This window comes from Furipterus horrens, unplaced genomic scaffold, assembly GCF_987537825.1.
Source record: "Furipterus horrens unplaced genomic scaffold, mFurHor1.1.pri manual_scaffold_7, whole genome shotgun sequence".
In the NCBI taxonomy this organism is placed as follows: domain Eukaryota; kingdom Metazoa; phylum Chordata; class Mammalia; order Chiroptera; family Furipteridae; genus Furipterus; species Furipterus horrens.
Window position 1 is genome coordinate 6,079,908 of NW_028327177.1, and position 27,122 is coordinate 6,107,029.

The following is a 27,122-nucleotide window of genomic DNA, read 5'->3' on the forward strand; positions in this document are numbered from 1 at the left end:
ATGTGCTAGAAATATATCTCTCTGCAAACTAGATTTATCCAAAGATAAAATGGGTTTTCAAGTGAGTGGCTGATTACCCCCATCACTGGAAATATGCAGGCAGCAGTTAATGGCTCATTTCTGAGAGAGTTTACGGAGTGAAATCAGGGTTAGAAGGGTTAGACTGAGGCAACTACAATCCACTCCATCTATAAAATTTTGTAATCTCTCATGCACGCTTGGGCAAAAGTGTGGTTGTAGTTTGAGCCATTAACTAGATAATGACATCTTGTAGAGATATAAGAATTGAGTCAATACCTTTTATCTCAAAGTCAAAGGGGAGAACCTAGGCGTGTGGGATGGTTTCCCTCCCACACACCTAGGAAGATTTTCCAGACCTTAGACACAGAAAAGTAGAAGATTGGAAACGGGCCACCACCTCTCCCAGCTGGCTTCCCTGGTCATCTTTCTGGGGGTGAAGAATCCAGAAGGAGTTTTTCCTTGTGTGATCAGACCTTCAGACCTGTGCTCCAGGTTTCTTTGTGACCATAGATCCTCAAGGCTCTGATTTCATTTCTGAAGATGCCTTCCAAGAGAATTCAGGGCCAACATCCCCAGACATGAACAAAATGGAACACAAGTTTTCCTGTCCCGCTTCCTTAGAAAGGAACCGTATTCTCAACCTGATCAAATCAAGCAGGAAACTTTTATTTCTTTGTATCATAAACCACATCATTAAAATATACCAAGACACACTATTGAGTGCCCAATAAAGAAGATGACTTTACCTGGAAAATAGCCAAGTCGTCATAGACTTAGCAGCCAATGAGACCTTCTGCTGGAGGGTCAAACTCTTTGGCTTCCCTACTTAAAATCTGTAAAGTCCTGGCTGAGTTACTCAATTATTCTAATCCTCAATTAGGTGATAACAGGGATGTTATGGAAAGGATTCCGAAAGGCAGCGGTCCATTACAACTCCAAGATGCTGTGATGATGAGTTGTTGATGATGATGATGACGATAATGGTGAAGATGAAGACGAGAAGGAAGAGAGGGATCACGTACACTAAACATTATTATTGTTGTTTTAAAACTATCGTTTCCCAAATCCATATAGCCAAGTCAGTTTGAAATTAATCAGTCAGCCAACAAAGAGTAATTCAATCCGGTACAACCGGTTGTTAGAAGGAGTTCAGACATTTCTCCTTCGAATTAACTGTTTGGTGGCTAACGCGCTTGTTTTCAAGCTGGTGTCTGTGGGTCTCCGTGACTGTGCCCTTTTCGCAGGCAGTGCCCTTTGTAGTGATCAGTAACATGGGCTTCCTGTGATGTTCCCAGGAATGAGGACGGCTTTAGTGACTCTTCAGAGCATGTTCCTGGTTCCCCTCCATGTACCGAGCAGGCTGTCAGAACGTGGACCAAGGCCTCCCCACTGCAGGGTAGAAGGGGCATGTGGCCGCAGACATGGGTGTGCATCTCTGAGCAGCATGGTTCTTCTTCACGGGGCTCACCAGCTGCAGACCACGGCCCTCCCCCAGACCTTAGCCATGACCGTGAGCAGGCAGTTCAGTCCAAACCCCACGCCACACCCAGAAGCAGGCCAGAGAATGAAAATCGTGCAACTGTTGATTGTGACCACCACATGACAAGAGGTGGGACTGATTTTATTATTTCACTGACCTGAGCATAACCAGCTCCCAGTGTCGGGACAGGGAGCCCGGGGCATTATCAGAGCTCTGTTTATGGGCTCCCTTCATAAAGTAACTATAAAATTCAAGTCAGGGATGACAAAGTTCCAAAGCCAGGCTTAGCTTTCTGTTCCCCTCCCGCTAAAAATTATCTGTATGCTGTGCGATCTGTGGCAAGTTTCTAGATCTCTCTGGCATGAAGGTAAACAGAGATGCTTGGATTAGGCTAATTTTAAGGTCTTTTTCAGTTTTGAAAACCCTTTCCTCCTTCTGAATGGATTATTCCTCAGTTTAATAACTCCAAAATGATTCCGAAAGCTAGGCAGGACTAAGGCAAGTACACATTCAGTGCTGACCTTCCAGAAGCTTTTAAGGCTGCGTAATGAAGTTACTGCGTGGTCTGGGTAATCAAAACAAGTTCCCGCCATGCCCCGGGGCTGCCTTGAGCAGCCAGCAGAAGGCATCGGGCTTTTCGGTCCATCGGTCTTGGTTTCCCGTGTATGAAATGACAGGGTTGCCCGTGATGGAGATCTCTGAGGCTTCTTTCTGCTGGAAGAGTCCATGAATTTCTTTTTCAAGAGTTTTATGAAAAAGGAGGCAGAAGGACCCATTTCCCATGTCCCCAAACCAAACAAGAAAATCGAGCAAAGATCCTTCAGTGACTAAAGTTTACTCATGAAGAAAGTCAATGTGAACTTGGTTTGCTAAATATGTGGTGTGTGCTCTTCTGTGCTGTTAAAATAATGCTATTTCCGTGGGAGAAGACAGGGGTAGGCTCAGGCCCTCTTCCTGTGGAGCGACATGTAGTCACTTCCGGGCTCCCACTCAAAGGCGGGTGGCAGGGCTGGAGGCCACACTCTGTGAAGGGTTTCTTAAGATATGGGTTCCTATTAATTTTTTAAAATCTTTATTGGCTTTGTCTCCGCTCGCTGTTTCCTCCCAACCCCAAACACTGGTAAAGCTTAACTCTTCCAAATGCCCGACCCTGCCGGGAAGTAACCTATTCTCCTTCTTTTCTGATTACAGTATTCTCAGATGAGGGACGAAGTGTTCAAGTCAAACTTGGTCTGTGCGTTTATCGTTCTTCTGTTTATCACGGCAATACAGAGTTTGCTTCCTTCTTCAAGGTAAATACGAAGGGACAGAAGTACCAGGGGAAGTCCCTTTGCCAGCTGACGGCCCCTCACCGGGAGCCAGCCAGCTGACCTGTTCACGGGGTCAGAGCTTAAAATAACTGGATCCAGGGTCCATACCGAACTGTGCACTGGTATCAGTGTTTATTCTGCTGGTCTGACTCCACGGAATAATCCCATTATGCTGCCAAGGCAAGAGTCTTCTCCCATCTTAAAAAAAAAAACCCACAAGAACCAAAATCAAAATAGGTTTCATGTGGCCTTGCCCATGAATGCAGAAAGTGAGGACCACAGCCTCGATCCCCATTTACTGCTCCTTTGTTGTTTGTAGACACGGCATCATAGCTTCTGGGGACAGCAGAATCGGCACTTGAGTGACATAGCAAATACCTATACGTGGGTAGTCACAGTTCTAAACACTTTACGTACAATAACTCATGAAATCCTCATGGCAACCCTATGAGGTGGGTATGACTGTCCTCATTTTACAGAGGAGAGAACGGAGGCTCAGAGAATGCAGGGAGTTACACAGGGCCTGACCCAGAAAGTCTCGTTCCAGAGTCTGGGCTCCTAATGCTCTACTAGTCATCGTCGTCGTCGGCAGCCGTCCGTCTCGAGAGACGATGGTGTAGCTTCTTAAGAGTCTATCTGCACCGCCGAGAATGGCTGTGCAGTCCGACTCGGGAGTGACACGGTATCTGTCTCCTCCCGTGTTGAATCGACATCTTGCGATGACGCTGGAGTGTCCTCTCCAGTGAAGCTGAAGCTACAGAGCCGGGGCAGGGTGATATGGAGGGTCTGCTGTTGCCCATGCAGCAGACCCCCCCTCTCTTCGCAGCTGAAGGGTCCAAGGGAAAGACGGAGTCAATACAGCTTGGCTTCAGGTGCGCCGCAGGAGTTGCCGGTGTTGACTACAACGTCAAACCGCCTTAGGGACTCCGGCTCCGGATTTTCTGTCGGGGTTTACTCCCTTAGCCTTTCCCCTGAAGAGGTATGCCGCAAGGCAGCGGAGGTTTTTTGGAGTCAGAGTTTTCCTTCTCTGATGTACCCTGACTGGAAGATCGAACCAGCGACACTTAGCTCGCAGGCCGACGCTCAATCCACTGAGCCAAACCAGCTAGGGGAATGCTCTACCAGACACAGAAGTATATCGTTCGGGGCGCAGGTGCCAGAGCCGGCCTCTGGACCTAGCCCTGGGTGAGTCCACTGGCAGTGCTTGGTGCTCTCTCCCGCACTGTAAGGTAGCTTCTGCCTCTTTTCTTGGGGAATTTCCTTCTCCCCAAACTTACCATGAACTTTTCTCTTTCGTGTGGTTAAAAATAACGTCAACAAATATTGGTTAAATGTCTGATACAGGCAAAGCAACATGCTGGGCCCTGAGAATGGTATCGTTTTTCAAGAGGAGGTCCGCATCCTCTAAGATATCGCTCAGTGGGAGAGAGAGAGATCCGTAATAGCTCCCCATTACTGATCCCTCTCCTCAGGCCAGGAAAGGACCCTGCCTTTTGTGTGGTTGTCTCAGTAAAGCCTCAGACATAACTCGCGAGGGAGGCAGCATTCTAATTCCCATTTTGTAGGTGAGGATTTATTCAAGGTCATGTGTCTACGTGATGGCTGAACTGGGAATCAGATGCAGAGACAGAGTTCTGTGCCTTATAACTATGTAGCTGCTCTGTCCCCAAATCAGTGATTCATTTTGACTGGGTGGTTTACGGCCAAGTTTGCAGGAAAGGTGATGTCTTGAGCTGAGTACCAGAGAGAGACAATGAGTGGAAGAGTAATCCTAGTTTAGAAAACAGCGCTGACGAAGGAACAGAGATGGGAAAGACCTTGTGTGTGCGGAACAGTGAGTCAGTGGTTGAGTTTAGGGTAAAGGATCTGCACCAGCAGCTGGGGGGCACCTTGGCTGAGGAAGGAGTGGACCAGCAGAAGTTCAACATCCACCGTGCAACTTTAAGGAACTTAGAGTTGACCCTGGGAGCAGGAAGGAGGCCTAGAAGAGTTTTGAGCAGGGTAATAGCATGATTCTGTGAAAGAAAGATGCTCAAGTTAACTAACGCTTGGGGCACAGCAATGCTGGGCCTTTTCTAGGTCAGCAGGGTTATGGGAAGGAGCGAGCATTCCGGGGAGACCGTGGCCGCGGTGGTGTGCGTCTGGGTCTCCCCAAGTGCCCACGTATCTGAGCAGTTAGCTAGCAAAACCAAAAAGCTCATGGACTGTATTTAGAATAAAAGCAGGTGGTGTGATGGCCCCACAAATTCCAAATGGAAGTGGGTAGCAAGTCTCCCAATAGCCCCAAGATTGGTGTGATATCCAGTGTCTGCGTGGGAGGAATCACAAAGAAGCCAGTAGGCGTCCGTCATAGCTGGAAACAAAGGAGCCCCATTATAGCCCGTAGATGGTCACTGGGAGGTGCCATGGGAGAAACTGGAAAAGCACCAGGAGTGGGAGGGTGTCGCCCAACCCAGCATCAAGTGAGTGCCAAGGTCCACAGTGAGGCCTGAAGAGGGAAACCGTCACAACACTGTGACCTGCTGACACTGACCGGCGCCCTCTCCCTCCCAGGGCAGGACCCCGGCAGGAGCTGTGGGAGTGGAGTCCAGATTCCTCACAGTGAGGACAACAGAGAAGAGGAAAAGAGAAAGTCCAGGAAGAAGTGGGGAGGGACTCTAGCCATCATGTTTTGGGCACAACATGCAACTGGAAAAAAGGACTGCATGAAGTTAAAACATAAACTCTCCTGCATCCCACTTCTTTCAAATAGTTCAGCAAAGTTAATTTAACACAAAAATTTGCAACAAAATGTACTGCTGACAATCTCATAGTAAATTATTACTACAAAAAAAGAGTAAAAACTTGATTTATAGCCTTATAATCAATGAAAGCACTCAAAAAGATAGGCCTACATCATATGTCAAAAATTTAAGTGTCGGCCTGCGAACCAAGTGTCGCTGGTTCGATTCCCAGTCAGGGCACATGACTAGGTTGCATGTCAGGTCCCCAGTTGGGGGTGCGTGAGAGGCAACCACACAGTGATGTTTCTCTCCCTCTCTTTCTCCTTTCCCCTCTCTCTAAAAACAGATAAATAAAATAAAAAATAAAGTAAAGTAACCTTGTTAAAAAATAAATTTAAAGTTGTTTATATTAAAAAAAATTTAGCCTATTTTGAAAGGAGCTAAGCACTTAATGTGATTCAAGACATGAAATAATAATGTAAATCAGAACTAGGAAAACTTAAACATTTGGTAAGAGAGGTCAGGAAGGAAATAAAAATAAAAGAAAGATGCATTTCAGAAGTAAAGACTTAAAAAGAGGAAACTTAGAACACATAAACACAGCAATAACACCTTTCAAGAGAGAGAAGATGGACAGGAAGAATATTTTTAAAATCAAAAAGAAATCGGAGAAACTTTCACAGCAAGAAAAAGCCTAAGGAGACCTGACGCTAAATGGAAGGTGGTATTCAACTGGAAACATAAATATGGAAAGTTCTAGAGAGAACGTACAACCCAGTACACACAAGCATAAAACTAGGGGCCAGATTGTGGTCTTGAGGTGACATATCTCTGTTTTTATTTTTTTAATGTTTGAGAAATGTGTGATTCTAGGGCTGGGATGGGATACAAGATAAGCCCGGAACATCCTGTCCCGCCAGAAAGCAAGGAAGCTAGCAAGCGTATTAGTCATGTCCAAAGGACTCAGAAGCCACACTGAGGAAGCTCCCACTGTCCAAAGATGGAATAATTTGATCTTCAGTATGGATAATTGTTAAAACACTTGACCAAAACCCAGCAAATACTTTTAACTTTGGGAGTTTCCGGGTGGATGATAGGGAACTAATTGGTTACCTTGGAAACAACTAAAAAAGGGAAAGAAACAAATATTTTTTGTCTTCCCTGCAGGAACTATGTCATAAGATGACCAGATAGTAGCTGAATGGAGAAATCATAAAATTATTCAAGCTATAAATTTAAAAGATATCATGGGATTAAAATATTAGTTTCCAACTCTCAAGGACTTAATGGCTCCAGGAAGTGAGCAGGAGAGGATGTATATCAGCACAAGGAGGAGAGTCAGCCATCTCTCCTGGTGGAAGAACTCCACAGGTTCCTGGTCTTCTCACGGGATCAGACCTAAGTCTGGTCAGGCCTCGAATCCAGTTCCCAGTTTGCAGGGACTCCTGAAGGACCACAGAGGTGCAACGAGTGTGCGAAAGTAAAATCCAGATGGTGGGAAATGCTACAGGTCAAAAGGCACACAATCTTCAACAGATAGATTATAAAGAAAATCAAGAGATAAAGAGAGAACCTGTAGATACTTTTAAAGACTTAAAAAACAAATCAAATATAACAAAAATGAGCAAAATTATAGTGTCTAAATTATAGCATCTACAAACAGATGATAAAACTGTAAAGACATGGAAAGTGATTAATTGGGGATAGGAGAGAGGTTTGGGACTGGGACTGGGACACAGGTGGGCCGTTGAAATGCCCTACAAAGTTCTATTTCAGGAACGGAGTGGTTGTTACAAACACAGACATCATATAATTAATAATAACTAATTAAACTATACTTTTGTGTGATATTCTGAATTTTCTCTTTATTTTACAATTTAAAAAAAGTTTTTAGTAAGAGAGAGAGAGAGACGAGGAAGACGTGTGTCCCTCTGCCGTATGTGGGCTGAGAAACAGCCACTGAATGCTTACTGGGAGCCACACCTGTTCTACATGCTGGGAACACATCACTAAAAGAAAAGGCCCCCAAAAAACGCACCGCAGAACAATAACACCAACAAATCCTACCCTCCCTGACCTTACAATCTAGTGGAAGGAGACAAAAAATAGTTTAAATACCTACATATGTCTAATTTTATATGCTATAGGGTATATGTAGCTACTTATAAGCTATGAAGGTCATGCAGATACATATGTGGATATGTCCATGTTATACAGGTAGCTATGTAAACACTATGTATGTAGTTATCTCTGTGCTCTGCATGTAGATATGTACATGCTGTGTGCAAAGGTTTGTATATGCTATGCCAACGAACAAATGAAGACAGGGTACCAGGGAGTGCCATAAGGGAGTGGGTTTCCTGACTACCCAAGAGCCCTGGCGGGGGACTAGGGTGATTGAAAAGGGATGGTCTCAGGGTGGTGAGCTGTAAGTGTTGGTGGGTTTTAGCTAGATTCACCCAAACTGCCTGGAGTCTCCTCTTCAACCCTGCCAGTGGGGACATGGGAGCCGAAAAGGATGTGACTGTCTCGGATGCACCCTCTCTGGACTCCTGGGAGGTGCTGACACTCCCAACAAGCTTCCTCTGAGCACCTACTATGGGCCCGTCTTTGCTGGGCAAGGAGACATCCAGCCACGGCTCCTGCCACTAGAGAGCTTACATTCTGGTGGGGGAACAGTTAACTGAAAAACGCTATTGTAGCATAATGACTTCTGGTAGGGAGAGTGTAAGGTGGGGTGGGACATTTGGGAGGGAGGCGAGGCAGAGGGATCAGGGCAGGAGCCCCAGAGGAGGTGGCCCTGACATCAGAGCTGCTTTCTGAGGGTGCCTTCCAGGTCATGGGAGAGGACAGAGAAGGAGGGGAGCGGGGAGGACTGGGAACGGAGCGTTCCGGAGGACAGTGGTTTGCACGTCTTGAGGAACTGTGACTGGCTAGAAGAGAAGATGGTATTGAAACATTTAACCAAAGAAGCGATGTGATCAGGTCTGTGCTTAGAAGGATCACACTGGATATGGAAAATGGACAAGAGGGGGTGAGACGTACGTTTAGGAAGACCGATTAGGAGGCGATCGCAAACCTGCAGGCAAGAAAGAACAAGGACAAGAGAGTGGCAGTGCTGTGGGTCCAAGAGGAAGAGTCTGCCGGATATTTAGGAGAGAGAGCTGGCAGCCCCAGGACTGGCTGGCTGTGGGGGGTGAGAGAGGGAGAGGAGCTCAGCGTGCGGGGAGAGTCTAGATTTGGCCTTGGGACCAGAGGGGCCACCGTGCCCGTGGGAAGGGAGCCTGGCATTCCCCCGCTGGCCTGGGCAGGTTTCCTTCCCCAGTGGCATGACGCCAGCCTTGCTGCCAGACTTCTAGTTTCGCGGGGAACAGACCTGGACCCTCGCCCAGCAGCTGGCCAGATGGAGTCTCTGACTCTGGGGTGTCCGCTGAAGCCTGTAACTGAAATACCAGCCAGCGCCCCAACCTCACTGGCTCAGTGAAGAGAAAAACCTGACAATGAAGAAAGTTCAAAGCTGAGCTCTGACCAGACAGGCCACATGTTGTGGGAATGGCGTGGCCCATCTGCCCCAAACACAGCACAGCCTCCTTTGGTGTGGACTTGTATCGTCTCCAACTCATTTCGCTTCTGACTGAGCCTCGGCGACGGAACAGATGGTGGGCGCCTTTCACGCGTCTCTCTTCTGTCGCGGACCTGACAGCGGGTGAGCCGCTCTGCGCACACGGCCACGGCTAACTCCCGGCCCCCGACGAAAAAGTAATGGGCCCTGGCAAAGGGAGACGGTGCTGGCTGGGCTCCTTCCTTTCACTTCTACACGCACGCAGATGTTCCCCTCCCAGAGGGTAAACTGAGGAAAGACTAGAAGATGCCTTCTGTGGTCACAACAATATTTCTAAGCCTGCATCAATGGTGAAGAGAGAGATGGGGACACAGGGAGGGAGGGAGAGAGAGGCAAGAAGGGAAGGAGAAAGGGAGAGGGGAACTGAGCAAGAGCAGGGAAAAGAAAAGGAAGGAAGGAAGGAAGGAATGGAGGGAGGGAGGGAGGGAAAGAGGGAGGGTAGGACAGAGGAGGAGGAAAAAAGAAAGAAAGAAAGGAAAAGGCACTGGATCTCATTTTATGTGCATCTTACTAGTGGTATGTATGTACTCTGGAGCCTCAGTTTCCTCATCTATAAAATGGGAATAACAGCGCCAGCTTCCCAGGTGGACGTCAGCATTAAGCGAGCCATCCCCATTTTGATAAAATCTGGTTCCAATCCCTTTTCTGAGCCACAGCCTTTTTTGTCTGTTGAAGTGGCTAAGGATGCCTTCCTCTCAGGGTTGCTAATAGGATGAATGCCCTCTTGGCCTCCCGGGCCCTGCAGATACTGAAGGGTGGGACAAGCATCACCATCCAAGTGGTCTGAGTCTCTGTTTCCTGTGGCACCACAAGCTCCTATTGGACGTTTGCTCATCCCCACCGCTCCCTGCCTCCCAGCAAACACCCAGCCCTGATACTAACCCAGACCCCGTTTCAAGACAGACCGCAGAGAGTAATTAGAACTTAATGTCTAGAAAGCACTTGGGGAGAGCTGTTGGCAAATCCCTCGTCGTTCTTTTTCAGACTTGATTTCAGAAATGAAAGGTTGCCTTGCCTCCTGTGTACCCCAACAATGCAAAGCCAGTGCAGAACCCCTGGACGCCTGAGGAGCTCTATAATTAGATAAAAACAACCATCTGATGCTATAATGTCTGTGTGCAGAACTAAATGGATGCTGAGGAGCTGCAGCAGAGATTTCCTGAGGACTTTTATATGCCGTGCCGGTGCCTTGCTTAGAAAGCCTGTCTTGTAATTAATCCTCTTCCCATAGGTCTTGAAAACACCTTCAGGTTCCTAAATTTCTCCACGAATAGAGAAAGAGAGCAGCAGTTCTTTGAGTTCTTATTATGTGCTAAACATTTCACTGCTATATTACTTTAACGTCTGAACCTCCCTTTAAGAGATGAGCATTAAAAAAAACTGATACTCAGAAAAGTAAGGTACCTCGCCCAAGGCTTTGCCCTTGCCATGGGACTGCACGCCTGCCTTTCACCTCCTGTCTTAGCTGGTTCAGGCTGCTGTTACTACAAAAAGAAAAGAAAAGAAATACTATCGACTGGGTAGCTTATAAACACTAGAAATTGATTTCTCAAAGATCTGGAGGCTGGAAGTCCAAGATCAAGGTGCTGGCCGATTCAGTGTTTGACGAGGTCTCTCTTCCTGGTTCACACACGGCTGTCTGCACCTTCCTCACATGCAGAAGGGATGAGGAAGCTCTCTGGGGTCCCTCACAAGGGCACTAACCCCATTCAGGAGGGCTCCACCCTCATGATCTAATCACCTCTCAAAAGCCTGGGATTCAACATGCAAATTTGGGGGGACACAAACATTCAGTCCATAGCACCTCCCTTTCCTTTTTTGCAGCAAACCCAGAAGGAAGTGCTGATCACATAAAACTATGTTAAGGGCTCATTCAGGTGGTTCCCTATGCAAATCTTCCCCCACAGCCCTCCTGTAGACCCTGACACCACACCAAAGGTATACACAAAAGCAGAATAGCTAAGCAGGCAACAAAACATCCATTTTATAAAGTTCCAAGAAAATCGTTGCTTTGCTTAAGCAAAACTATGGTAAAAGCTGGAATACGGAATGCGTTCAAGATCAGCAGAGCACGTGGTGTTTACTCTGAATCTTGGGTCTCTGCCTGCCTCCCCACTCTGCCCTCCAACACCAGGGTGGGGTCTCACTGCTGTGATGACGAGGAAGGTCAATACGAGGCCCCACCCCCTCCCCCCAGTACCAAAGAATGAGGGAGGCCTGGGCAGGTGCAATGGGGACTTCCTGGGGACACCTGTGCTTCCTTGTTTGGGAAGAGATGGGCAGGCTCCTTCCCATGGGGAAGATCAAGGCTGCAGCTTCCCGGCTGTCCCAATGGGTGTAGGAGGAGGAGAGGACAAGCATCTGAATTTCGCATAAACACTGACATTTAACAGTGACCTTGTCCTTTGTGAAGAATGAGGGGGCAGCAAAGGGGTAGACAGAGGGGCTGCGAGGATGGGTAGGAATTCTCCTCCTCGTGAAGGCCGGTGAGGGGAGGAACAGTCTCCTCCCCCTGCAAGGAGCTAAGTCAGTGAGTGTTTATTGAGCAATTTCTGTGTTCTCAGCCCTTTGCCAGGTGTCATGGAGGAATCCAGAGAACAGAGGAGCCTTGGAGGATGAGCAGGACCCTCCGCCAGGAGAGTGGGGGGCACCGGCATGGTGGGAGAAAGCAGAGGCAGACAGAGATGAGAGAGAAGGGAGAAAAGGCAGCAGGGAGAGCCAAGGGCAGCCAATCAAGGTCCTACGTAGGCTTCATCCGGGGGGCAGTGGTGGCCACAGAGCCAGGCAGCTTTCCAGTGGGCCTTCTGCCAAAGCTTATAACAGAGCATTTGTATTCTCCACGGCTGCCTCACATCGCAGGGACACAGCAGCCTGGGAATTGGCCCCTCGTCTCGCGGGGCAGCCGGGAAGGGCAAAGGGCATGTGACGCGACCTCCCCACCCCCACTCCCTGCCCCACCACAGCCAGCGTTTTGAGATAAAAGTCCAGTGTTGCGTAGCCTTGGCAGCCATTGGCCTAGTGAGGAAGATGAATGATAAAAAAAGTGAACAAGCTGGACAGGAGCAACACATCGAGCCAATATTCAATGTCCACTGCAAGGTTCCTCGGTTGGGAACAGCTGCCATAAGAAGTGGCTCCTGCAATAGGTCTTCTCCTCAACAAACAGGGATTTAGGGGAGTTACGGGAACCTAGAGGGAGGGGAAGGCCATCGTAGGCGCGATGGATGGCATGGCCAGTGCGTGGGGAATCGGACAGTCAGAGCCCATGACCCGGCGTTCTCTGTCCCCTGCAGGGTGATGCCGATGGCCATCCAGTTTTCCGTCCTGATCATGCTGCACTCCACCCTGGTCCTCATCACCACGGCAGAGGATTACAAGTGTCTGCCCCTCGTCCTCCGAAAAACCTGCTGTTGGATCAATGAAACCTACCTGGCCCGGAATGTCATCATCTTCACCTCCATCCTGATTAACTTCCTGGGGGCCATCCTGAATATCGTAAGCATGCCCATCGCAGCCACCCTCTGCTTCCCATGGTGCTCTCAGGGGTCCAGAGTTTACAGAGTCGCAGCTGCTTGCACTGCCGTCCTCGGTCCCCGCTATCTTTGCGTGCCTGGTCCGGCCCCAAGCTTAGGGACAGAGCACGAAGATGTGGCTACTGTCAGAACGGTGCATTTTACCGGGAGCAAGTTGTCTTTTGCCCAGTGGGAGAGCTTATTTGCTGCAAAGGAGCTCTAAACTCCCTTAAGTCTCTGTCGCATCACTGGCTAACCACCTGCAGTGGGAAAAAAGTTAGCACTTACTAAGTACTCACCTGCTGTGTGCCATGCACTGAAGGGGGAGCTGTACGCGTTTTTCCTATTTAATCCTCACAGAAATCCCGTGAGGTAAGTCTCATTATCCCCACTTTATGGCTGAGGAAACTGAGGCTCAGAGACATGAAATAACTTGTTAAAGGTCTGTCTGACTCCATGACTCATGCTCACTCTCATCTGCTAAATTGTATCTCTGGGAATGGGAGTGCGGGGATGCAAACAACTAGCTGTCATTTATTGAGCATCTACTGTGGGCTACAGGTAGGTATTCCTGTGCCCATGGAATGGGTGAGGAAACTGCATTTCAGGATTATTGAGTATCTTGCCTATGACTTTCTAAAAGTTCCTACTGGATGTGAAACATTGAATGCCAATGAATCTCCAACTGCCATTTGTATCATTGTTTTTAATTTGGTCATCCATGTTTTAACGATTTCTCTAGAATGGTAATCTGGTAGCTGTAGGCGTTTTCTGTGCATATACCAATAGTCGGTGTTGTCCCTGACTTGGGAACCTAGTGCAGTTTAGGAGTGGTTTATCGGATTCCAGGTTTTGAACTTGGCACATTGAGAGAAGCTAGTTGAGGTGTTATCTGGTGACTGAAACCATTACCATGCCCCTGGGGTCTGAAGAAGGGTCTCTAAGTGTTCAGCAACCCAGTGCGTGCACTCCCACAATTGTCAGGCTTGCTTTGCAGGCTTGTACTACTTAAAATTGATGGTACAAATTGGCCCAGTAATTACTTAGAGTCTACGTTGCTCAAGTTCTATAGTCTGCCTTGAAGTGAAGGACTCTATGGGGCAAGAAAAAGGGAAATTGTAGTCTAATTAAATTCATCATCACATGAATATTTTAGTGATTATGGCGCTTGAACGTGGAAGTGTATAGGATCATTGATCGCAGTGTTCAGAGTTGTAGCCAGGATCGTATCTTGATGAGTCAGGTATTTCTCGGGTGCAGAATTTGTCAATAAGCTGAATGGCTCTAGGTCAGGGTTACCTCTGGGGCCAGCCATGCCATAGCAGTGTGGGAGGAGGTCCAGAGGTGTTGGAGTCAGATAGACCTGAGTTCAAATCTCAGCTCCACCACTTCTCAGCTCGGTGGCCCTGGACAAGTTACTTCTGAGTTTCATATTTTTCAGTTGTAAAATGGGGATAAAAATAATGGCAACATCACAAGGTGATTGTGAAGTGTTGTTTGGTTTGGTTTTGGTTTTTTTTTTGTTATGAAGTGTCTGGCACAGAGGAGGCATCCAGCCAATGGTAGCTGTTCTTTTCTGAGAGCCACGAACGTCTCCCGCAGCAATTTGGAGTTGCCCCCCACCCTCAGGTCCCTCAGACCCTGCCAGCTGATGAGGCAGACACAGGCTGTGAGCACGCCCAGGCCTTCCCTCCTGCCATTTGTCTGCTCTCTCTTCTGAGCTCCTACGCCCACGCCGGGGACCCTCCATGCTGGGCCAGACCCGCCGGCTCCCCTGGTTTCTCACCGGCTCCCCTGCACTTGTTCTGAGCCAGGACTTCCTTTAAAGGGAGAGAGGAGATCCCAGCTGGCACTACCCTTCCGAAGCGAACCCCTCGGTGCCCGGTCTGCCGCCGGCTGTTGCCGAAGCCCAGCGCTGAGGGGGGCGCACGACTCCGTTCCCAGCACTCACACTGACTTTGTTGTTCCTGTGTTTTTTTGTTGTTCTTTTTTTTTTTTTTCCAATCCACAGCTGTGGTGTGATTTTGACAAGTCGATACCCTTGAAGAACCTGACTTTCAATTCCTCAGCTGTGTTTACAGATATCTGCTCCTACCCAGAGGTATTTATTCACAAGCCCCCCTGGGCAAGACTCGGGCCCAGGTCTCTCTACCAGCTGCAGACTGGAGGGCCTCAGAAAGCACTCAGGCCTGTTCCCTCCTTCCGCCTCTTCCTCCTCCTTTCTCCTTCCCTCTCTCTGCTGCTCCCCCTCTCCTGTGTCTTCTCTTTCCCCCTTTCTACTCCCTGTTCCCTCCTCTGCCGCTCTTTCCCGTTGCGGCCCTTTCCCCATTGCTCTCTCCCTTCTTCCTCCCCTCCACCCCTTTTCTTCTTTCCCTTTGTCTCCTCCTCCCCAGTTCATTCCTACCAACTCATCTTCAAGTCCTAAAGCAGAAAGTGCCCTTGTCGGGAAGAGAGGACAAAGGATAGAGTTACTGCTCTGGGGTGTTTGCTGCACGGGGAAAGGAGTGCTGGAAAGAGATAAAGAAGTAAAGATGGATAGTGGAAGGATGGCGAGATGGACAGAAAGGAGCAGAGAAGGTAGGAGAAAAAGGAGGGAGGGAGGAAGGAAGGAAGGAAGGAAGGAAGGAAGGAAGGAAGGAAGGAAGGAAGGAAGGAAGGAAGGAAGGAAAGAAGGAAGGAAGGAGGAAAGGAAAGAAGGAAGGAAGGAAGGAAGGAAGGAAGGAGGAAGGAAGGAAGGAGAGGCAGGAAAGAGGAAAGGAAAGAAGGAAGGAAGGAAGGAAGGAAGGAAGGAAGGAAGGAAGGAAGGAAGGAAGGAGGAAGGAAGGAAGGAGGGAAGGAAGGAGGAAGGAAGGAAGGAGAGGCAGGAAGGAGGAAAGGAAAGAAGGAAGGAAGGAAGGAAGGAAGGAAGGAAGGAGGAAGGAAGGAAAGAAGGAAGGAAGGAAGGAAGGAGAGGCAGAAGAGGAAGGAAGGAAAATAGGAGGAAAGGGAGGGAGAAACGAAGCTCAAGACTCACAAATGCTGAAAAAACTAAACTTAAGCCAAAGAGGCAGAGGACGTGCGTGGAGCACTACAGGGTCAGGACATGTCCCAGCAGAACACCCACCCACTGTCATAACGTAAGTCTGACCTTTGCTCTTGGTGAAAGAGGCACTGGTCTGGCCCTGGCCTTAGTGTCAGCCTACAGGGGCAGGAAAAGGACAAGCCAACGCTCTCCTAGTCCTGGCCCAGACCTTTATACATCGGGATAGAAGTTCTGGGTCAGGACGGAGGGCAGCTGGGACGTCCCAGCAGACCCCAGCCAATGCCATAGCCCGAGGACGCTGGGTGGACTCTTGTTCTCTAAGACCCTCTCCAACACATGAGCGGAGGGCAGGTTCTTTGTTGTTTCACCTAGGCCCCAGGATTGGTCTAGAAATACCTAAAAAGGAGAGAAAGCCTCCCCCTCACCCTCAGGCATAGAGCACCTCTCTTCTTGATATGCATCAGGGCACCAAGTCCTCAAAATGTCTGGGGTAGAGCTGTGGCCATCTCCCCTTTACAGACAATGAACAAAGGCTTAGAAAGTGACTTCTTCAGTGCCACTCAGTGCCACTCCCGCGTGACTCCCATTCTTCCTCGCTCCTTTCCGTTCTTCCTTCTTTCCATCCTTCTCTTCCTACTGCAGTTTTCAAGACCTGGCACTGCAGTGCAAACCAGACCCGGCTTATTCTTGAGCCTAGGCTCAGTGCCTAGGGAGGAACTAGACTCTTCTTCAGGAAGTCCAGGGCTGCCTGGGACAGACCCCATGCTCTGGGACTTCCTCCTACCGAGTAATGAGTGAGCGCCGATTTTCTGGCCTCTGTGGGACACCAGCTCCCCAAGAACGTCTCAGTTTGGAGGGCCTGAGGAGAGACCCAAGCGGCAGTGAGCTAGCCAAGACCCAGAGAGTGAGAGCTGGATTTCTCTCCCCATTGAGCCCCTCCCCTTGCTAGCAGTGGAAATCTTGAATCAATTCTGACCCTCTCTGAACCTCAGCTTCCTCATCTGTAAAGGGGGAAAGAGAATATCAATACCTCCTTCTCATGGCTATTGTGGAGCTAAGAACTCTCACGTTCTCATGGTGACTACCTCGATGTGCTAGCAAATGTTGAGTTTGTCACATGATGTCTGACATGAAGTAGATGTTCACAAACTATTTAATGTGGGCCTCTACATCCTTCTAAATCAACACTGTATACCCTGGGCCCCACACCTGAACTCCCAAACTCAGGACGACAGCGCTCATGGACTTGCTAGGCCTATGAAAGTGGTGGGTAAGCTTTTTGGATCACGTAGTTTCTTCTCTGTGCCTCAGTTTCCTTATCCGTAAATGAAGGTGAAAATAGTAGCTTCCTCATGGGCAGCAGTTGTGAGGATTAAGTGAATTTATACCTGTAGAGTGTTTAGAGCAACACCTGGCACAAGGCACCTGCTCATTAAATGTCAGCTGTGATTTATGGATTATTTCTAGTGAACAACTTTTCAGCCTGCATTGCCAATATGTGTTTACTCTAAGTCACCTACCTGTACCAGTGTGCCAACCTATCGTGTGCATGAAGAAACATACTCAAAAAAGAGAATCTTAAAAAGCGAGATAAAAAATCAATGAATCAGGGTTTTACATTTTCCTCCTACAACCGAAGGATCATCTTGGTCAGGGGTCAGCAAATAATGCCCGTAGGTCACACTTTGCCAACTCCCTGTTTTATAAATAAAATTTTATTAGGGCACAGTCACACTCATTTCTTACCCATTTTCTGTGGCTACTTTTATGGTACAAGAGCAGAGCTGAGTAGGCACAACAGGGATGATGGGGCCCACTAAGCCAAGCTCATTTACCGTCTGGCTCTTCACAGTCTGCCAGCTACTCACACCCCTCCGATGGAGGAATCCCACTGTCTAAAAGATGGGGAGCTGGACTATTCCCATCACCAGCTACCATGACAACCCAGTTTGCCCCATCATTTGCCAGCCTGATCCTATGACTGTGGTTCCCTAAGGATTTGTCTAGCAGATGAGAAGGAATCAGACATGCAGACCTTCTAGAGGATTAATCTGCACATCCTTTCCCACCCTTCACAGGTCTGTGTCCCCAAGCCAGTCCCTGCATCTCTCTGAGCATTGGTTTCCTCATCTGAGTCCCTGACCTCTTTGCCTCACCCCATGAGAAATGACATTCGGTTCAAAGACATGTCATTAAACTGGAGGATGTGCTAGAAACATAAGAGGTTGTTATCCTATGTGGTGGAAAGTAGAATTGAGTTCTGAACTGGGGCTTGCCAATGACCCAAAGGAGAGTGAAGACACACGAACTGACAGTGAAGAAAGCTACATCCCAACTACAATTGGGGAAGAGCCTAGTGGAGGGAAGAGTCATAGGTTTGCAAAATGATTGCAAATCACACGCAGAAGCCCACCATGTCATTGTCTCAAACACCTGAATGTAGTTCCCAGGCGGTTTGAGAGGAAGACCTGCATTTTAGAATCAAGGTCCTTTACTATATGCTCTGGCACATTCGGATAAACAGTGAATTATATTTGCAAGAGCATTCAGAGCTGCCTATGGTTTTCAAGGGGCCCTGAGGGCCAGTTCTCCATGGAGGTGTAATTACCTGTCTTTGCATCCTGGTGCTTTCTCCCATTTCTTTCCCCTGTTTTCAGGTCTGACCCAACCTTCAAACCTCCCTTCTTCAAAACGCATTCTTTGGAGGACCCAATCCCTTCAGATTACTTCCTGCCATTTCACATACCCTACGGCATCATCTTAGTACTCACATTCCGCCCTTTCTATAATGTGTTTATTTAACTGGAATATTCTTCCCCGCCCTTCAAATTTATAAATTGTTTTAAGAACAAATGACATTATATAGACTTTCAAGATTACTCAAGGGGCAGAGCCCACAATGCATGTTTAGTAATCTTTCTTTAAAAAAAGAAAGAGAAAGAAAGAAAGAAAGAAAGAAAGAAAGAAAGAAAGAAAGAAAAGATGTATTTCTAATAAAGCCGCAGAGAAAGTATTTACCTTCCTACCCTAAACTACTAGAGGCAGATAAACCAAATGTATTCGTCAATCATTTTTGAAGACACTGGGCATCAGGCAATGAAGGACAGTGGCCCCAGGAGAGCAGGATGCCAATGGAGGGAGCCCTGTGATTGCCTGGGCTTTGCGGTGGCTGTAGGAGAACTTTCAGGCTGTGGCTTGGGTTGAGGGGTCCCAGGTGGAACCTAGTGGACTCCCTGATTAGAGAAGGCAGAGCTGAGAGTTTGGGGAGACCAGAGGCTGAAGTTTGCAGGACAGAGAGAAGAGGGTTGCACAGAGAGAAACCCAGGGATCTGCAGAGGTTTCCTAAGGGCAGGTGAGGACACCACCTGGTGCCCGGAGAAGAGGCATCTGGAAGGACTCATGCTGGTGCTCACACCATGCTGGAAAGTGTTTTTCCCCACCAGCCAGACTGAAAATCGTCATAATTCAGGGGGCACTGGGTAGGATAATCAGAAGGGCCTTGCTTCAGTAGTGTGCAGTAATTTCTCCTAGATTATATACTGCTCCTTGCTAGTGCAATGATGAGTTCAGTTTGGGACCTGTTGAGTTTGAGGATGGTTGAAACCTCCAACAGGAGATGCTCAGCAAACATCTATACGGGGGGCGGGGGGCTACTGGCATCCATGAAGGGGAGAGCAAACCCCCCCCCCACACACACACACATTCCCATCGAGTCTGACCACCTACGTTCTCTGATTCCAGTACTTCGTCTTCACGGGCGTGTTGGCCATGGTGACCTGTGCGGTTTTCCTCCGACTTAACTCCGTCCTGAAGCTGGCCGTGCTGCTGATCATGATCGCCATCTATGCCCTGCTCACTGAGACCATCTACGCGGGCCTCTTTCTGCGCTACGACAAGCTGAACCATAGTGGAAAGTAAGTGCCCACCACTGTGTGCTCAGAAAGCCCTCAACTTCCAGCGGGGAGCAGAGCCATTGGGAAAATGGTGGAATTGTAGAAACCTGGGGACTGAATGAATTTCTCACTCAGGCACTCTCTAGCTTACACGTCTAGGCAGACTCTCCAGTTTTCAGCTTTATCATTATATGAATTACAGATTAATTGATGAGTTAAACTCCGGACTGAATCACAGCTCAGGTCTCCTCTAAACCCAGTAATTCATGACTCCTTTACCTTTAACAGATCCAAGACTTGCAGAGTCTGATTATAACCTGGCTGTAGCAACATTAATAACCATAGACACTGTTCATTGAGCACCTACTATGATCCGAGCATTTCATTCTTTTTGAAATAATGGAATAACATAAGAAAAGTAATACTGTCTCAGCCTGGACTCCTTAGAGAACAGAGCCTGAGGCGAGCCTGAAGCCCTAATGCAGGGGCAGCCAAAGCGAGGGAAGGGGAAGTGAGGAAGGAAATGGCGGGCGGCGAATACAAGCTGCTGCCACACTGTGCTGGTCAGGTGCACTGTGGAGAGATTCGCCGGGCGCCTCGGCAGAGCCATTCCTGCGGCCAGCTGAAACGCCTCTGCGTAGGCGGGGAGCTGGGGAAGAGGGTCTCCAGCAGAGCAGGGAAGAGAAATGGGCTGCCTCCTCCTCTGTCCCTTCTCTCATGAGTCACAGTTCATCCTCTGGATGAAGCTTCTGGTGACATCACTGAGCCCCTTCCACAGCCCCTGGGGGAACCCCGCGCCTGGCCTCAGGCAGAGGAAGCGCATGGGGTGCTCACAGGCTCTGATACGCATGGTAGGTGATCAATACTTTCCCCTCTCCGCTTCCTAGGCGAGAAGTTGAGTTCTGAATTCTATGTTGAGGTCTTCAGGAAAAGCGTGCAGTAAAATTGCTAAGTAGGGTTGTGAAAGTAGCCGTCATCCCAGCCTCACTGCTGCTGCTTCCTGAATCAAGGTCGGTTAGTGGCCCACCTCTTACTGACCCACACTTGGCTGTTAACAGACGTGAATGGATAAGGCACGGCACAGCTCATCCGGCCCTTCCTCTCAGCTGCATTAGGCCTCCACGGGCTGATGGTCACTGTGCATCCGCTTAGTGGCCACAGGCTGCTCTTGCTGTCGGGACTTTCACCACCATTTTAGGAGCTCACTTTGGTCCAGGAGCATTTCCACTGGTTGTTCCTGGGGTCAAGCACTTGGGAAAAGACAGAGGACCTTGCGCAGGGCAGCCTGGCTGCACCTCCATGGGTATGGTCCCAAATGTTTTAGACTGGCATCTCCCTGTCCACTCATGAAGAGATAACAACAACCCCCTGGCTCGGTGCATGGCCCTGAGTCTGAACCAGGTGACGCACTCGCACCCCCAATGTCTCCTAAGTCCCTAGAGATTCCCCTTCCTCAGCATCCCTTACAGGGAAGGACTATGTCATGACATTTCTGAGTCCAAGTGTAGGAGTTAAACCACCACCTGGGTTCAAATCTCAGCTCTGCCTTCCTCCTGCTGTGTGACCTTGAGTAAATTAATTTAAAGTGACATGACCTCTCTAAGCCCTGCTTTACTCATCCGTATGGTGGGGATAATAATCCTATATTGTTAGAATATAAGAGATCAAATGTGATTGGACAAACTTAACACAAGGCCTGGCAGAGAGTAAGCACTTGATCAATACCAACGATTATTACTGGACACGCCCCCTTCGTACCACAAATGCTGCTGTTCCAAAAAGACCCTATTCTCACCTCTGGGCTGCCCTCCCTGAACTGGGCCCCCAGCCTCCACTGTCAATCCACTCTTCTCAAAGCCATCTGGTCAACTGATTATCCTTTCCTGAAACCCTAAGGGCATCCCTATTGCCTTGAAGAAGTTAAAAGTTCAACCTGCTTATCAGGGACTTCAGAGCTCACACTAGTCTGACCCCCACGGACTCCACCAGTCTTATCATCATTTATAACCTGTATTCTAGCCATGGGAGACCATGTGCTGTTTCCCAGATGAGCTTCTGCACATACTCCCCCCTGCCTGATAGGTCCATCTCCCGATGTTCAACTCATCATTCTCAAGGTCCAACCCAAAGACAATCTCCTCAGTGAAGCCCTCTTTGATTGTTCCTGATTCTCTAATGCATGCATATTATTTTTTTATCATTGCACTCATCGCCTCCTGTTGTAAATATTAATTTTAATATCTTTCTCTTTCATTGGAATAAGAGCTTTTGAGGACCAGAAAACCACTGCTCATGTTTATATTTTTGGCACTTAATATAGCATATCTGGCAATTAAGTGTTTGTTGAATGAAATATAAAATGAATGAGGGACTGAAAGAAATATTAGCTCATTGGGGATGATATTTCACCATCATTCCTAGGAAGAGCCCCTGGCTGGTTTGGCTCAGTGGATTGAGCGTCAGCCTGCGAGCTAAGTGTCGCTGGTTCGATCTTCCAGTCAGGGCACATCAGAGAAGGAAAACTCTGACTCCAAAAAACCTCCGCTGCCTTGCGGCACACCTCTTCAGGGGAAAGGCTAAGGGAGTAAACCCCGACAGAAAATCCGGAGCGGAGTCCCTAAGGCGGTTTGACGTTGTAGTCAACACCGGCAACTCCTGCGGCGCACCTGAAGCCAAGCTGTATTGACTCCGTCTTTCCCTTGGACCCTTCAGCTGCGAAGAGAGGGGGGGTCTGCTGCATGGGCAACAGCAGACCCTCCATATCACCCTGCCCAGGCTCTGTAGCTTCAGCTTCACTGGAGAGGACACTCCAGCGTCATCGCAAGATGTCGATTCAACACGGGAGGAGACAGATACCGTGTCACTCCCGAGTCGGACTGCACAGCCATTCTCGGCGGTGCAGATAGACTCTTAAGAAGCTACACCATCGTCTCTCGAGACGGACGGCTGCCGACGATTCCTAGGAAGATAAGTGCCATCTGACTACAACCCCTGCGATTTTTGCTCACCTTTGCCCATATGTTCCCCATCCGAAAAGCACAATTTGCTTTTGGACTCATGTGTCATATCATTGTTATGGGCTCTGCTAAGCCCTACAGATTCGAAGACAAATAAGACATTGTTTCCACCTTCGAGGAGCTTTGAGGCAAGCAACTAAGTGCACGTAGGAGAATATGTTAGCTACTGAAAAATGATCGTCGCGATCTGGGCAGATAGCCACCCTTCGCCGTTCATGAGACCTGTGAACTGGAACGTATCATTCAACAGCAGGGTCTGTTTCTTCTTCACTCTCATAGGGTTAATAGTATCTTAATTGTTGATGCGGTCATTCAAGCAGGCAATGTATGTAAAGTGTTGCTGGAAGCATGGCATCGAATCAGCCCTTAGCAGATGCAGTCATGAGCATGGCCACAGAATAAAAGATAAATTCAAATGGGCTGGTTCATCTCGGGTTTCTTGGGGGAGGCAGAGGGGGAACTAAGAGCTAAGCTAAGAATTTGGCATCAGATGCACAATGGCTAAAGGGCTGAATCTGTTGCCTGAGAGGTGACTTCTCATCCCGGCTCTGACACAACTCAGCGGTGTGACCTTGAGCAAGTGACTTCTCCTCTCTGGGCCTAGCATTCTCTCTGTAAAACTAAAGACGTGCAAGGAATCGCATATTGTGTATGGTTCATTTAATACAGACTAGAATAGATCCATTAAATTCACATCGTAAAGTATATAATTGCATGACATTATTACAGTATGAATCATATAATCCTAAATTTGTAAACATGAACACACTTTTGCAAAAAGGAAAAGGAAATGACATTTAATTGACCCCAAAATAGTAATCATTGTTTTCTCTGGGTGGTAGGATTACTGACAATTTTTGTTTTTTATTTGTGAATGTTTATTAGCTTCCTAACTCACTGTAATTATCATAAATATGTCTATAATGAGTTACACTCAAATTAAATACTACTGTAATTTTTATGAGACATCCAATAAGAGGATCTCTAAAGATTGTTATAGTCCTAAAAGTTACATTATCCTACATATGTTTTCAATTAATTATGTTCTTTTCTATTAATGTAGGGAGAGGGTAGTATTAGTCCAATTATTTTATTAATACAAATAAATTAATTCAAAATTGCCTTGGTTTTTAGTCCCTGCCAGCCAATATCAGGCAAATTATTATAGCTTGTGAAGATTTCAGCCATTTGACTCTTTGGGAGTTCTTTAAGTAATCATAGAAGGCACTAAAGTTCCTTGTAAATTCAAATCACATTTTTTTCTGGATGTCCCTTGACCTGGCTGACTTACTGTGTATGTTCTACCGTCTCTACTCAGGCCATAGTTTTTCCATCTGAAACGTATCAGAAAGACTCACAGACCATCCAGGATTTTTGTTTACTTTCTTCTCAATTTGACCTAGTCATCTCTCTCTTTTTTTGCTCAGCTGCTGCTTTCAGAATGATTCAAGAGGTATTTACGTTTTCTCTTGAAAGTATGTGAGTGATAAATTGCCAAGCTTTAAAAAAGTCCATTGCATCACAAAGAAAAGGAAATTAGAAGTGCCAGTCAGAGCAGGAATTTGGGCCACATTCAGCAGGAACTAAACAAATGGCATTTCTTATTCAAACTAAGCCATGTGAACCAGTGTTTTGATTTGTTTTGTTTTGTTTTGTTCCAAAAGCACCACCACCAGGAACAAGATTATGACCTGGGAGCTTCATGGGGTGGAGAGAGGGAGATTTAGGCCATGAGCCCTACCGAGCACATTACCAAGATGTGCTCATTCAATCCTCCGGTTATGGTGGTAAGTGCTATTAGAGCCTTTCGCAATGGGCAATGCACTGAAGCTCAGAGATACAGAGATATGGAGTGGCTTGTTCAAGGTCAAACACCTGGCCAGTGACAGAGCTGAGACTGGAACCTGGGTCTGCGTGAGTACAAAGCTCATGTCTTTATAATCATTATTTCAGTAGTCCCCAAACCTTAGGGCCAGAGAATTAAGTGACATGGAGAAAAGGGCGGTGCTAAAATATGCCTATTAACCCCCCAAATGAGCATCGTCATGACTGTGAGTGTGTGAATGAATGAATGAATGAATGAATCCTAGTCCTAAAACACTGGACGACAATATGGGGCTCACAAATCCAACCCTCTGCATTTCAGCACCGGCAGTCGTGGACAGGTCCAGTAGAGCTGAGCACTTTCCCCTGCTGCCTGTGACCTCGAACTTGACATATGACATTTACTTTTATCATCCCTTCTTAGAGGCTGGTCAACCACTAGCTCAGCAAGATATACGTCCTGTTCCTATAGAGCCCATCCCATCTTTACCTCCCAAGACTGACCATCCTTTTAAGACTACGCTTTTGACTCTTCCAGCCCAGGCTACATTCTCTTCCTATGCAGTCCTATGGCAACAAGGATGTATGCCTACTGTGGAATGTATCATGGTACTGAATTATCTGTCTCTTTGACTCTCTTTTTTTTAGTGGACTCTTCTTAGGGAAAAGACAGTCTTCATGCCTGTATCCCAGCATGTTTCTGGCACACAGTAAATACTCAATAACTATGTGCTTTTCTGGGGCTATAGAAAAGACACACAACAATGAGTATCATCTATTAATAACACCTGATCTCCAAGGGAAGATTTCCAAGGGAAAGCAGATGGAACTGGAAATTGATCAATCTGAATACCTCCCCAAGAGAAAGCATATTCCCATTCCCCGTTTCCCTGAGCCCCGTGCCTCTCTAGCTGGTCTCCAACAAGAATAGAAAAGGGAAAGCTGGGGGTTGCCTGGGTGCAACCATATTAATTAATGCTCACTCCTCCCCAACTAGAAACTGCATCTCATCTATGATGGCCTCCCTGTATGCTTAAGCACCTCAGAATTATGTTATTCTGAGTAAGTTCTGAGTTGTTTTTTTTTTGTGTGTGTGTGTGCTTGTGACCGAGAGGCAATAAAACAAGAGAGTGCGGTGATCTGGCTTTAGTGATAACAAATATCTGACAGTCACATAGAAAACAGACTGTAGACAGTCGCGTTAGGGGGCTGCAGGGAATCGTGGCGGTGGAAGTAGGGATGGAGAGAAGTGGGTGGAATGGGGTGTATTTTGGTGGAAGAGTGGACAGGATTGAGATCTTGGAGTGCTGAGGCCTGACTCCGAGTTTGGCTTTTGTTTTTGGCTCAAGCACCTGGGTGAATGGATGAGGCGACAGTTGCCTGAGATGGAAGGACCTGGGGGAGAAAACAGGAGGTGCTAGGAAGCAAGAGAGATGAGCTGTCCGGAGCCGTTTTACTTGGGGGTTCCTCCTTCAGCCAGTGGAAGCCTGTCAGCGGGACCTCTTTGTTTCCCTGAGCCACTACATCCTCACTCAAAGCCTGATGTAGCGTCCACCAAACTCGCTGCCTCCTGGCCTCAGTTGTCCTGGCAAAGGTTGCACGTGGGACTAAAATGAAAGAGAGGAACCCTGTGGAATCAAACAAGGGATTCCCTTGCCTTCTTCTGAATGTCTTTCATGGCTGTGGGTCATGTCACTGTTCACATATGTACTGGCCGCTGACCATCTTTAGCTGCTCTCCAGCTTTCTTCTAGAGAGCCCAGGACAGGCCAGGTCAGCGGCATGACAGCTTGTGACCCCACAAGGACTGTGAGTGGGGTCTTGCAGGTTCACTCCAGCAGATGACTCAGTGGGAACAAAGCCTTCATTAAAAGACACAAGAATTGAAATGAGGGTAACAGCAGTGCTCCTCCCATAGAACTGATGTAAGAACTTCAGAAGTGATAGAGTAAAAAGTGTCCCATTAACAGAACTGATATAAGAATATAAGCGTGATTCTTACAGCACTTAGAACAGGGAGTGGCACATAGCAAGAATCACACACCTGTCTCTTAAACAGGATAAGTTCTAAGAAAAAAGAGGGGATCACTATCTCCCATAGATTTTTGTGACAAGAAAGTATAAGAGCTCTTTGAAACCTAGAAAACGTGTCCCGCAAATGGAAGGTTTTGTTAAATATTATTTTGTATGAGTTTCACATGTACAGCATAGTGGTTAGACAATCATATGGTTTGCAAGCTGATTCCCCCCAATATTTCCAGCACCCACCTGGCACCATACATAGTTAGTAAAGTATTATCGGCTATATTGCCTATACTGTACTTCACATCCCTGTGACTATCCTGTGACTACCCATTTGTACTTCTCGGTCCCTCCACCTCATCACCCAGTCCCCAAATCCCTTCCCTCTGGCAGCCATCAGTCTGTTCTCTGCCTCTTGGAGAGAAGACATCATTATTAACGTGAGCGCATTGTCTAAACGCTAGACTCTAGAGTCTTCCACCAAGTATGACCTAAGTGACCTCGTGCCCTTGGGAGTCAACTGATTTCCAAATTAGCCTGAGTAAAGCCCCCCCAGAGCTGCCCCTGTCACCTCATGGGTGCTCAGAAAACAACTGCTTCTTTCTTTTTAACAGAGTCCTTTCTGAACCTCGGTTTCCTAGCGAGGGTACTTAAGTCCCTCCATGGCTGCCATTTGC

The 27,122-nt window shown here is 47.7% G+C and overlaps 1 protein-coding gene across 2 annotated transcripts in view; it reads left to right on the plus strand.

Moving 5' to 3' along the window:
• The window catches only part of ADCY8 (adenylate cyclase 8), a 157,786-nt gene that overhangs the window by 108,654 nt on the left and 22,010 nt on the right, over positions 1-27,122 (plus strand). For both annotated transcript variants that reach the window (XM_090283353.1, XM_090283354.1), the window contains 4 exons: positions 2,693-2,793; positions 12,450-12,651; positions 14,680-14,769; positions 19,432-19,604. In XM_090283353.1, coding sequence (XP_090139479.1) covers positions 2,693-2,793; positions 12,450-12,651; positions 14,680-14,769; positions 19,432-19,604 — 566 coding nt within the window. The remainder of the gene's footprint in view (positions 1-2,692; positions 2,794-12,449; positions 12,652-14,679; positions 14,770-19,431; positions 19,605-27,122) is intronic.